The 12,265-nt window shown below is 54.6% G+C and overlaps 1 protein-coding gene across 1 annotated transcript in view; it reads right to left on the reverse strand.

The window, feature by feature from the left end:
• The window catches only part of IL16 (interleukin 16), a 71,794-nt gene that overhangs the window by 18,989 nt on the left and 40,540 nt on the right, over window positions 1–12,265 (reverse strand). Inside the window, exons 5-9 of the mRNA XM_012659097.1 lie at window positions 10,919–11,033; window positions 6,139–6,212; window positions 5,338–5,554; window positions 3,395–3,512; window positions 1,220–1,352 (exon numbers count right to left, since the gene is read on the reverse strand). Of these exons, the coding sequence (XP_012514551.1) occupies window positions 1,220–1,352; window positions 3,395–3,512; window positions 5,338–5,554; window positions 6,139–6,212; window positions 10,919–11,033 (657 nt within the window). The remainder of the gene's footprint in view (window positions 1–1,219; window positions 1,353–3,394; window positions 3,513–5,337; window positions 5,555–6,138; window positions 6,213–10,918; window positions 11,034–12,265) is intronic.

Raw genomic sequence — 12,265 nt, forward strand, 5'->3', positions numbered from 1 at the left:
GAATAAACAGTGGTCGTGATTATTCCAAGTTCCCTGAAGTGGTCTCGCCAGTGTCAGGGCGTCAACTCCTGAGCCCAGCTGCAGCCGCGTCTCACTGAGTCACCATCAGCCCTAAGCTGCCTGCTGGGCACCTCCCCCCGGACACCCCACAGGCACCTGCGTCTCCTTGTGTCCCACACTGAGATCATTCTCGTCCCTCCCAATCCCCCTTCTCTCCTCCTCTCTCTTCCGGTGGTAATGTTTCTGTCACTCACGCCTCCAACCTGAACAGTCACCCGGCTCCTCCCTCTCTCGCCCCAGGGCCTCCCAGCCACCAGCTCTCCTCCGTTCTGCCCAAGTGTCGCCTCCTGTTGCCCCTTCTCTGACCTCTTCCCACGTCACCTGTTGAGCTCAAGCCCTCGCCACCTGTTTCGTTCCTCTCACACCCCCCGCCCACTCCATCCTGTGCTCTGCAACGCAATCAGAGGTTAAAAAATGAACATGCTACACCTACAGCTACAGACCTGCCCTAGCTCCTTCCCGCACACGGAATAAATGCAAACTCGCAGCATCCTGATGAAAGCCCTTTGCAACGTCACCCCGACGCCTGGCCAGCCTCCGTTCCATCGCTCTCGCCCCCAGCGCCGACACCTGGCCCCACAGAACCTGCCCTCTCCTCCCGTGTCGGGCCCCTTCCCACTCTGTAACTTCGAGCTTTGTGTTCCTGCTGCCTGGAATGACCTGCCTCAAATTCTTGGCCTGTAGAAAACCGGCCTCCGGTATTTCTTGCTTTTTAAGCCCGTCCCCGCGGTGTCCCTGTGTTCCCACCACAATGCAGACATTGCCACGTCGGTCTCCTCGCTGAGACCACGAGCACCCGGACGGCAGGACTGCTCACTACGATGCCTTTGTCTCCATAGTCCCAGGGCCAGCTCCAGACATGGCCACGGTGGGCACCCACTAGATGCATAAATGAACGAATCTCTTGCATCTGCTGGCCGGGACCCCGGGTCTCTATTTTCCCGCCCTAGAACAGCCAATCGCCTTTGATGAATAGGAGTTTGTCAATGAACCTTCACTGCAGACGTTTGTTCCCAGGGAAACTTAGAACAGGTTCTTGGGAACTCAGGTCCAAACCCAGGTTCAAACAACATCTCTGTCTTTATCCGTTTCTTGTTCCAATTCTGCTCCTATAGAAAGAGCGAGCCTGGGACGTGGAGGACCGCCCAGCGGGTGTTACCTGTGGGTCTGGGTGGCGGCTGACGGTGATGGGGACCGGACCGGGGTCACAGTGACTCAGGATCGCATAGACATCGTTGAGCGTCATGCAATGCACAGGGGAGTCGTTGATTTCCACGATCTCATCGCCACACCTGCGGGGGCGCCGGCAGGAAGGCGTCAGCGAGGGAAATGCTTTGGTGTTTGGGTGGTCCCTGCCCCGGGCCCCACTCCTGGCTGGGCTGTTGGATGAGATCTAAAAATCACATCACGGAGTGGACCTCCCCAGCCGCCGGACCAGAACTCAGAACAGGGCAGACCAGAGCAGCACGGCCCACACCCCTCGCGCACGACTGCAGGGTGGCAGGTACCTCGTGCCTACAGCGGGTCGACGGTAACAAAAGTTCCTCTGTAACTTTCCTCCTCTTTTTCCCATTTAACTACAGTCAAGACTGAGGGTGTGGCTTAACCAATTACCAATTAGCCACGACTTAATCCATCACGCCCTTTGGGCCTCCGCGCTCCCCTGAGCAGAGCAGTTAGGAGGAAGGACCGGCTCTAACAGCACAGGCGGGATGTCGGGTGTTGGACCTAACCTCCTCCTGTGTGTGCCGGGAGGTAAAGGAAAATCACTCTGCGGGAGAGCCGTGCGCCAGGTTCCTCCAAAAAGAAACAAGGAGAGAAGGCGATGGAGTTCATTCCCGTTGTGAGGGGAAGGGGCTTAGTGGCAACCCACACAGCAAAACAAGTAAGGTAGAAGAGTCGGGGCCGCATAGATATGTGGAGCATCTATGCAGTCCAGTCCCCTTCCTGTCACAGATGGGGAAACTGAGGCACAGAGCGTGAGATGATTTCCCTGATGAGACCCAGCTCAGGGATTGAGAGAATCTTTCTGTACAGCATCGGATAGTAATTTTTTATGGTCTTGCACGCTTTGCAATCCTACCCCTGTCGCAACTCCCCAGCTCTACTGTTGCAGCACGACGGCCGCGGCCACAGATAGTACGTGAACCGATGAGCTCACAGGTGACAGGCTGCAGTTCGCAGAGCCGGGCCAGCTGGCTACCGGTAGGCCCAGGACTGCAGCTTAGGTCTCCCGAGACCGACTTCCCTGTTCCTCCTGCCGGGGTCTGGGGCTTCCTTTCCTGTGTTCCTGCCGAGTCGGCCCCCTTCACCCTTGCTAGGGGAGTACACGTTTTTATGGATGTTACAAACTGAAGATCACTGTCATATAGCACCAGATGCCAAGGAAAGCAGAAGCTTCCAGAAGCTCCCTCCTAGCTGCTGCGGGTCTAGGAGGGAGGCACCTTCCGTCTGAGGGGGCCAGGACTAAGGCCATCACTCTAGCCGGGGCAGTACGCCCCAGGCACCAGTGCAGCCGCTCAGCAAGCCAGCTGTCGCTCCCCTGTGGTGACCGCAGCAAACCCCTTTCTGATTCAGAAGCTCCATCAAGACACCCTCGTGAGCAGGGCTTGTCCTTGCACATCCTGCAATTACAGGAAACCCTTCGAAAATATGGCAAAACTCTCCTGATTTAGCAAGACCCAAACCCAGTGAGAAGTGATCTGTTTGACCACACGTGACGGGTGGAGCTGAGTGTGATGTTGGGGCACCCTAGGAGAGTCGCGAGCGGTAACAAGTTAAATTGGAATAAAATGGGTTTTTTCTTTAACCAAATTCCAATCACTTATTACAAAGAAATTTTAGAGTCGTACTTCTCTTAGAAGTTATTTGTAAAGAAATATATCTGGAGTACCTGAAAATATTTTTTTATGCCAACAAGTAACTGTATTTATACTACTAATTTTTATAATTAAGCTACATTTTCCATTTAGAGCTCATGGGTGACCTATCGAAGCTCCATTTATGCCACTGTAAATTCTACGTGAGCTAAATCTGAATTAACGCGTGTTGATTTCGTGTTGTCTGATGCGGACCGGTGTCGTCTGAGATGGTGCTTCTGAGGGGTTTTGTTGGGATGCAGGTCTGGGGTGGGCGTCTGAGATGCTGCGTTTCTAACGAACTCCCCGTAAAGTCGAAGCTGCGGGTCCAGGGACCACGCAATCAGGAGCGAGGCTCTCAGCCATGCCCGGATCAATCCAAATATCTCACCCCAAATCGAGCCCCTGATGCGCTAAGGTGTTTCTTCCCTCCTTGGAAGTCAAGGGTTTACTCAAACACAGAAGTAAAGACATACCGGAGTCGTCCGTCCAGATGCGCCACAGAGCCCGGGGACAGCGTGTGCACGAAGATGCCCGAGATGCACTGGACGTAGGGGACGCTGCACAGGCCGATGCCCAGGCCCACGCCAGCCTCTGCAAGGAGCAGGTGGGGAGACGCGTGGTGAGCTTTCTTGGTGCCGTGGGTCAGTCAGTGGCGTCTACTTATCACGGCTTTCGTCCCTCCCACATTCTCGGAGGGTGAGCCGTGCGCAGGCTCTAGGGTCAGGACCGTGGCCAAGGCAGACCAGGGAGAGTGCGGTCGAGTGGGGAAAGACTAGGAAGGAAGGAGAGAAGGAGGGCAGGAGACAGGGAGCGAGGGAGGTATCGGAGGGTGATAACTATTGTGTGGACAACCAATGGGGAATGTCCTGGCCAGCAGGGACGGCCACCTCAGGCCTCAAAGAGGCAACGTTCGGGCTGAAATACGAATGGCAAGCACGAGCGAGGGACGAGGAGCTGCGGCAGAGCATCCCAGAAGCAGAAACAGCCAGTGCAAAGGCCCGAGGCAAAAGGGAGCGCCAGGCTGCAGGACCAGAAAGGCCAGGGTCTGCACAGCCTGACAGGGGGGCCTGGGAGGGGACTCGAGAGACACAGGGCACATTAAACGGGCGTCGCAAACGAGGGATTCCATCCTGCGCTGCAGAGGGAGGCCGCAGCAGCGCTGTGAGCAAGGCACTGGCAGGACCTGATTCCTGCTGTGGCCGATGTCTGGCTGCTGCGAGGAGAGGGCTGAGGACAGTGAGGGACGGAGACCAGGGGACGGAGCAGGGCAGTGGTGGCCTGGACCGCGGCTCGCGCGCAGAGAAAAGCAGGCGGACTGTGTTGTGAGACAGACTTGCCGAGGGTGAAATAGAAGAATTTAATAACTAAAATCAAAATCACACACAGGGTGTTTTGGCTGGAGAGGGGGGATGCGGATGAGGTTTATACGGCACCAGGGCCCTGCCAGGCTCGCGGGAGCACAGAGGCATCCGGGCCTCGGGAGCTTCCCAGCCAGCAGGGGATTAACCACACGCCTCTCCTTCCACTTCACGGCACCTATCGGCCCGGCGCCCCCTCCGCGCCCACTCCTCCCACCCTCCGCCCAACGGCCCAAGTGGTTTCCCAGCCTCCACTGCCGTCACCCAGCAGGGAATGCCCACAGAGAAACCTAGGGGACGCTTTTCAAAACACGAGCCAAGGTGTCATTTCCTGGGTGAGATACCCTTAAAGGGCTTCCCGCTGTGACTAGAAGAGAATCGAGCCACCAAGAGGGTCTGTCTCTGCCTCTGCCAAGCGCTCCGACCTCACCTCTCACCCTGCCTGCCCCGCCCGGCCGTGCCGCCTCCTCTCTGCCCCTAGGGCCCTGCCGGGCCCTCCGCTGGAGCCCAGCTCTGTGCCGCGCTGCCTCCTCTTCCTCCTGCAGGTGCCAGCTCGGCACGCCTGGCAGAGAGGGCCTCCCAAGCCCGCTGCAGGCGGCAGCCCGCCTGGGGTGGCAAAGGGAATCGCTGTTGACCCCCGAACGTCAGCGCCAGGAAGGACCTCAGCTCTCCTGCTACGGGTGAGAAAACAGGGGCCCGGGGAAGCGGCAGCCACCTGCCCAAGGGCTCTCCGCGTATCGGCTGCAGAGCTACGACTCCTGGTCCACTGTGTCCGCAGGGGTGTCATTTTGGGTGCGATTTGTGTTTGCTCTGCTTTGTTCTATTCCAGCCCCTGCAGCAGAACACACGGACTGGGTTTTCAAAGTGCATCCGGAGCTTCTGCAAGCGGAGGACTAGACCTGGCTGCCGGCCAAGCAGTGGCCGTGAAACCTGCCGGAAGACGACACCCCGCCCCGCTCCCGGGCTCACTCCAGGGGGAAAGCCGGGTGACTCGGCCAGCGCTGGGGACCCAGGCAGTGGGCGGAGGAGGGCGGCGCCCCCCGGGGCAGCACCCCTACCTTTCTGCAGGGAAACCTCCACCACGATCCTGTAGTTGGGCTTGGCGGCGCCGGCGGGCGCCGGGGGGCTCTCGGAGGCGAAGCAGCTGCCGTCCTTGGTGACACAGGTGCTGGAGCTCAGAGAGCGGCACAGCGGGGGAGACAGGGGGCTGCACAGGGGCGGCGGTGACGTCAGGCGGGTCCTCACGGTGAGGGTGAGGAGCCCCTTCTTGGCTTGCTGAAAGGAGAGGGAGACAGCTATGGCAGCCGCAGCGACGGGGAGGGGAGAACACTGGGCCCCAGGAGAACAGTGGTAAGATGCTTGCTAAGGAAACGCAGCTGTGTGTGCGTGTATAACACGTAAGCATGAGCGTATATTCATACGTGTTACGTGTATGACATATTTGTGTGCATATACACATACATGCTATGTCCATGCCAGGTGGATGGATAGAGGGATAGAGGTTTGGGTTGAACTAACTGGACCCAGACTCTAAATATCGGTAAATATCACAAAATATCTTTTAGTGATTGCCTTAAAAGAGATTTGTAAACACGTCGATATAAACACATATAAATACGTGGACTGTTTCAAGAAGTTTTATAAATCTTAAGTAGTTTAAACCCCCCTACAACCATCCTGATCACACTGTTACTGTCTGAGTAAGGTGCTGTTTTAACACTGCGCCGAGCCTGGCACCGGCGTGGCGAGGTGCCCGTGCAGAGGATCCCACAGTTTGAATTTGTAGGTTGGGCACCCAGGGTTTGGTTCCTTTGCCTGGAATCCCTGGAGTTTGGCACATACTGAAAAGAGACGGTCACCTTGAACTTCTGCAAAGCGTCCTGATGTGTTAGCCCAGACATCGATTCACCATTGAGTTCCAGAATTTCATCACCTGTCGAGAGAGAAATTGTAGCTGGGAAGAGTGTTGCCCAATCACAGGGCGATTCACCTGGACTCTGCTCTTACCCTGAACTCTGGTCTCTCCACTGCCCAGCTTTCTGCATGATGCACAAAGCGCGGGGAAGGACACTTCTGCATTTGGTGCTGTCCCCCTGCAAGGCAGGCAGGGCAGCAACGACGGACCTTCTAGGGCACCTCCTGCCTTCCCGGGTGAAATCTGGGGTTCTTGGGCAGGCACAGAAGCCCCGGCCTGCTCTGGGCCCTGCCCACCTCTCTGCTTCTCCTCCCTCCCCCCTGCCTCGCCGACCCTCACGTCTTGCGCCATTGCACGATTTTCTGATACAACAAGACTGGCGTTTTCCACACCGGTCTGTGCATTTACATGCCTGTTCCATGATGCTTTCCCCACTAACATGTACACCTCCTACCTTCTCCTATCTCTTCTCAATCTTGCAGCCCCTGCTACCTTTATCTCCTTTGTACACTCGGGGCGCCCTGTACCTACGGCTGTCACTGCCCGTGTCACCTGGGTGGTGAACAGTGATCTGCAAAAGTCACTCCTGGCCAGGCTGGTGGCTTGCTGGGCTCAGGAGCTTTGTCTTATTATTAACAGATGATGCAGTCTCTGGGCCAATGCTGGGTGAGGTCAGCAAAGCGCTCAGTAGATGTGGGTTGGACATGATGTGTGCGGAAGGCAACGCAGACCTCATTCTAGAGTAGAATAAAGTGAGCTCAGGGAAGTCCCAAGTCACATGGTACAGAGAATTAGGACTTGGGTCTTTTGACTCCAGGTTCTTTCTCACAACACTATACTTCCAGGTGAACAATTTTTTCTCTATCTAGAAATCCATTTTTATGTGGCTATAAAACCACTTCTCCATCTCTTTCAGTTTATCCCATACACAAACAGGGAGAACTTTCTCTGTATTCGACACCGTACTAGGCAGCTGAGAGTGAACACTATTTTCATAGTGGCCTCTGGGCTTATCACTGATGAATGTACCGTCACATAATCATGGTTCCATCGTATATAATCCACACTTTTTTTCTGGTTGCTTTTAAGACTTTTTCCCTTTGTCTTTGAAATTCTGCCATTTCACTATGATGAGCTGCGGTGGAAGCAACTTCTTCGTGCTTCCTCAAGTTGAAGTTTCACGCCTTAAATCAATTCCGAAAAATTCTAAGCCATTATCTCTTTGCAAATTGTCTCTCTCTTTCAGTCTATTCTTTCTTACTAAAATTCCTATCAGGTGTATTTTGAACCTTTTTACCCTATTCTTCATTTTTCTTTGGTGCTCATCTTTCTCTTCTTTATTGTTCACGTGGCCTACTGTATAATTTCCAGTTCACTAATTTTCCTTACAACTTCATCTAATCTTCTGTTAAATCCATCCATTGAGGTTTTTATTTCAATGACTATGACTTTTTTTTTTTTTATTTCTGGAAGTTTTTTTTCCCACATCCACCTAATTTTTTCATTGTGTTCTGGTCTTAGAGTTTAAATTCCTTCTTTTATCTTTTAAAAATGATCTTAAACATAATAATTCTATAGTTTCTTTTCGATTATTCTGTTCTCTTCAGTGTTTGAGGGCTAGTACTGCTTTCTGTCATTTCTGATGACCCTCCTGAATAGTGGCCCCTTCCTGATGTAGTACATAATCTCTATTGTAAACTCACTTTTTAGGATATTCAGTTTTTCTGTGAAGTTCCCATATACCACCAGGCACCTCAAGGGTTTCACTGGTTTGGGACTGGTTTTAATATTAATTTCTCAGCTTGGAGATTCCTGTGCTCTATTAGAACCATAAATGTGACCCGTGTGCCCATACATGACACAGGCTTTGGTATCATTTCCTTGCGAGAGATATTTTTGTCCCCTCGGGAATCCTGGGCAAAGTTAAGTTTCCGGCTGCTTCCCCGGGGGCCTGCAGCCTTTCATGGGGGGCAGCTCTTTCAGTACCAAAGCTCCATGTGGGTTCTCAGGTCCTCACCTGGACCCGAGCCCTGGCCCCAGTCCCTATGTGGGCATTCAAATCCTGGCCCCTGGCCCTTCGGGTCTGTACGGAATCTGGCAGCCCTCTGGGTGCTACCACATCAGCTCCTGGGTTCGCCACACCGAGGTTTAAAGCTGTTCCCTTGTTTTCTAGCAGCCGGACGTTTCCATTTCCTGTGTTCAAGTTCAGATGTGCTATTTTCTTTGACATGTCCACGTGTTGGAGACAGAGGGTGGAGGCAGGGTGGGGAGAGTATTCAGATCAATTCATTCTGTTCGATTGCTGGAAACAAAGTGGAAAATGAAAGGAACCAGTCCTGGACTTCATGAGACTCCAAGTGTGGGAGTGAAAATAGACACATTAAAAAAAGCAATCAAAATATAATTAAACGTGTGCTGAAGGAATAATAGAAAAAGAGAATATTTCAGAATGTCCATTCTTTTCGACAAGAGGTCTTGAACTCCTGGGCTCAAGCGATCCTCCTGCCTCAACCTCCCGAAGTGCCAGGATTACAGGCGTGAGCCACCGCACCCGGCCTAGAATGTCCTTCTTAATTCCATGAGGGGCCGAGCCTCCCTGCAAGTATGAGAATGTCCATCTTGATGGGGCCACGCAGCCAAGCTCTGGGCTCCTTGGAGTGTCCTCTGTTTATTTGATCATATCTGGTGAAAGTTGAATGACTTAGGTTTTTCCAAATAAATCTTACACAATCAGTTTTTGGAAAGAGTAAAAACGAAACATCAGTGTATAACAAACCTTTGCTGCAACTACTCTATCTGCCATGAACTCAAGGGCAGATTCAAAAACTTCGCTTTTGGAAGAAATTACAAAAGAGTTGCTTAGTTTTTGAGGCTAGCATCAGGGATGGCATATAAGCTGAATGTCTTGGCTCATTGAAATTCTCCATTTTTTGCTTATAATTAATACTAATTAAGAGGGGAAAATACTCAGAAAGAAAATAAAAAGGTTGTCTTGGGCACACTCACATTCAGGAAATAAAACAAAACACAAGACTCTTTTCTTGCCACCCCAACCGCTCCCGGTGCTTTGTTCCAACACAAGACAGTAAAACAAACGGCGGCAGACCCTCTGGGCGCTGGTCCCACTGCTCATTCCTCTTTGGCTCTTGCCCGCCTGCCTCTCGAGTTAGCTGCTCCCCTAGAACCATGCCGGGCCGTGTCCTCCCCACTCCTCCTGTCCCCTCATCCACTCGCAACCTCAGCCACTGTCCAGGTGCCGATGCCCCAGCTCGGACTCCCTGAGCCGGGCCCACGTTTTCATTCCCCTGCTGGGCAGCGCCACCCAGCGGTCACCCTGGGACGTCACCCTCCCTTCCGGGGCTCAAACCACCTCTACCTGGTCTCTGTCACTTCTCTCATCCTTCAGGGCCACCGTCTGGGGCAGGTCCTCAGAGCTGAGTCCGGCTCTCACAGCAGCCTGTGGTCTGGTCTGGCCCACTCCAGCCCACGCTCTGCTTCCCGAGTCACCCCAAAACCCTGGTCACAGCGGGTCCCTCCCATACTCTAAAACCTTCAAAGCTCCCCACTGCCCACACGGTAAGATCCGCACGCACAGCCCTGCCTGATGCTGGGGTCGGCAAACTTTTCTATGAAGGGCCAGACGGTAAATATTTTGATCTCTGGGAAACAACCGCCCGACGCCGCCGTGGCCGCCGAGGCCGCCGAGAGCAGCCCTAGGCAACAGGGAGCCGGATGAGCAGGCCTGTATCCCAAGAAACCGTTGTCATGGACACCGACATTTAAATTTCCCTTAATTTTCACGTGTCACACACGAAGCAAAAACAATTTCAAATTTTTCAGCCATTTAGAAATGTAAAAACTTGTCTTTGTTCGTGAGCTGCATAAAACCCCGCCCTAAACAAGCTAGGCTAGGAGAGGCGGAGAGGCTTCCAGAAACCGGCCCTACAGAGGCCCGAGAATGCCGAGCCGTCACTTCTCTTTGGCCTCCCCGAGTGCAACCCCGTCCCCGGCCCGCAGTGGCCACCGCACCCCACGACTCCCCGCCCCTGAGCTGGGACCTGGTCTTCCGGGGCGCAGCCGCCGCCTGACAGTCCCACCGCGGCTCTGACTCGGGTGGGGCGGGGAGAGGAGGGAACCCGGGCCCTCCGGGACAAGAGGACGGCGGCCCCCCACTGCCAGGTGGCCGGGCTCCACCTGTGAACGAGTTGGGTAGTGGCCCAGAGGAGAGGGGCTGTCGGGGGGCGGGGGTGGGGGACCCCAGCTGGCAGAGTCCTCTCCACACGCCCGGGGCCCGGAGCTCCGAGGCTCTTAGAGAATGTTCATCCTTCTCATCCAGGAGAAGCGCTGGACGCGTCTCCCTCGGGTTGTGGGTTGGGCGGGGCAAGGAGAAGGAAGGAGAAGGGAGGTTAGTGGGTCCCAGCGACCCAGAGAGGACCCTGGACAGAGCGGGAAGGGCAGAGAATTGGGGGAGGGGCAGAAACAGACCCTCGGACCCCGCCACAGCGGGCCACGGACCGGCCGAGCGAGCAGACACACGCGGCCGGGTGCCCGTCGTGGGGAGCCCCTGTGGGGATGTGTCCCCACCCGCAGACCCCAGAATCATGCAGGCCGGATTCTGAAAGCTCGAGAAACGCTTTGCATTCCCCTTGTCGTCCACAGCCTAGCAATTCCGGATCCTGCTTCCGACTCCTCCACCACGGTCCGAGCAGGGCTGGGAAATCTACCTTCTTGTAGCCTCCCGTCGGCCGCCGCCGCGCCCCCTGCAAAGATGGTTTTGACGTAAATCCCAATGGGACCATAAATGCTGTCCTTTCCCCCAACGATGCTGAAGCCCAGGCCCTAGGGGAAGAAGAGAAGGGCGGGTTTAGGGCTGCGCCGTGCTTGCTGCTGGGCCATGTTTTCTGAGGCTGCCTCAGCCTCCACGAAGGGACCAGGAGGAAGGGAAGGTGCCCCCTGGAGTCACAGACCTCAGGGCTGGACAGGAACGCAAGGGCAGTACTCTGAGGCCTGCTGGGCGGGGCCGTGTCCGGAGCTTCCACAGGGTCTGACGTTCCCCGCACAGGCCAGTCCGGACGGAGACCGGAGCCCTAGCGCTGTCCCTCCACGGGTGATTCCAGACTAGTCACTTCCGGCCTCTGAGCTGGGGTGCGTGCAGGGCCCACCCTGCAGAGCTCACAGGCGGCAGCTAGACCCTCCCTCACACCACACACCAAAACTACGTCAGACAGGTTAAAGCAATCAATCCTTCCTTATTTCAGCACCTGGGTTGCTTGGGCTGGTCTGAGAACATTTACAGAAACTGCCTGTGTCTGTCCCAGTTATTTTCATGTGTGTGTCAATCCCACACATAAGGCAGCGTGCTTTGGGGACAGCACAAAGAAACATCTGAGATGCCCCATTACCACCGATACTTTTTTTTCTTTTTTTTGAGACAGGGTCTTGCTCTGTTGCCCAGGCTGGAGTACGGTGGCATCATCATAGCTCACTGCAACCTCGAATTCCTGGGCTCAAGAGATCCTCCCACCTCAGCCTCCCGAGTAGCTGGGACTACAGGTGAGCACCACCACCCCTGGCTAATCTTTTTCTAAGTTCTTTGTAGAGATGGGAGGTTCACTATGTTGCCCAGACTCATCTCAAACTCCTGGCCTCAAGTTATCCTCCCTCCTTGGCCTCCCCAAGTGCTAGACTGCAGGCCTGGCCTCCACCCACACTTTTGTTTCTGCCTCGATGTTTCTCGGTGTGGAGCAGCAGTCGGCGCGATGTTTCCCCACCTCAAGGGAGCTCGAGTGGGTTCTGCCTCTTCTGGGGGTTCTGACCGACAGCAAAGCGTCATAGACCCTCGAATTACCCACACGTAGCAGGGGGCATATATGTTGGGAAATTTGCACCTGGGCTCATGCTTTATCATGCCAACACCTGAATGGTGGAGGTAAAATCGGAATCCAGAAGTCTACGTAAACAATTTGGATTTATGTATCAGGCAAAATTTAGTCCTGGAAAATATCACACCAGGAATAAATCGGGGGAAAACTGTGACGGTACTAAGGCAGGTGGGGAACGGTCTCCTCTGC

This window comes from Propithecus coquereli, unplaced genomic scaffold, assembly GCF_000956105.1.
Source record: "Propithecus coquereli isolate 6110/MARCELLA unplaced genomic scaffold, Pcoq_1.0 Scaffold599, whole genome shotgun sequence".
In the NCBI taxonomy this organism is placed as follows: Eukaryota; Metazoa; Chordata; class Mammalia; order Primates; family Indriidae; genus Propithecus; species Propithecus coquereli.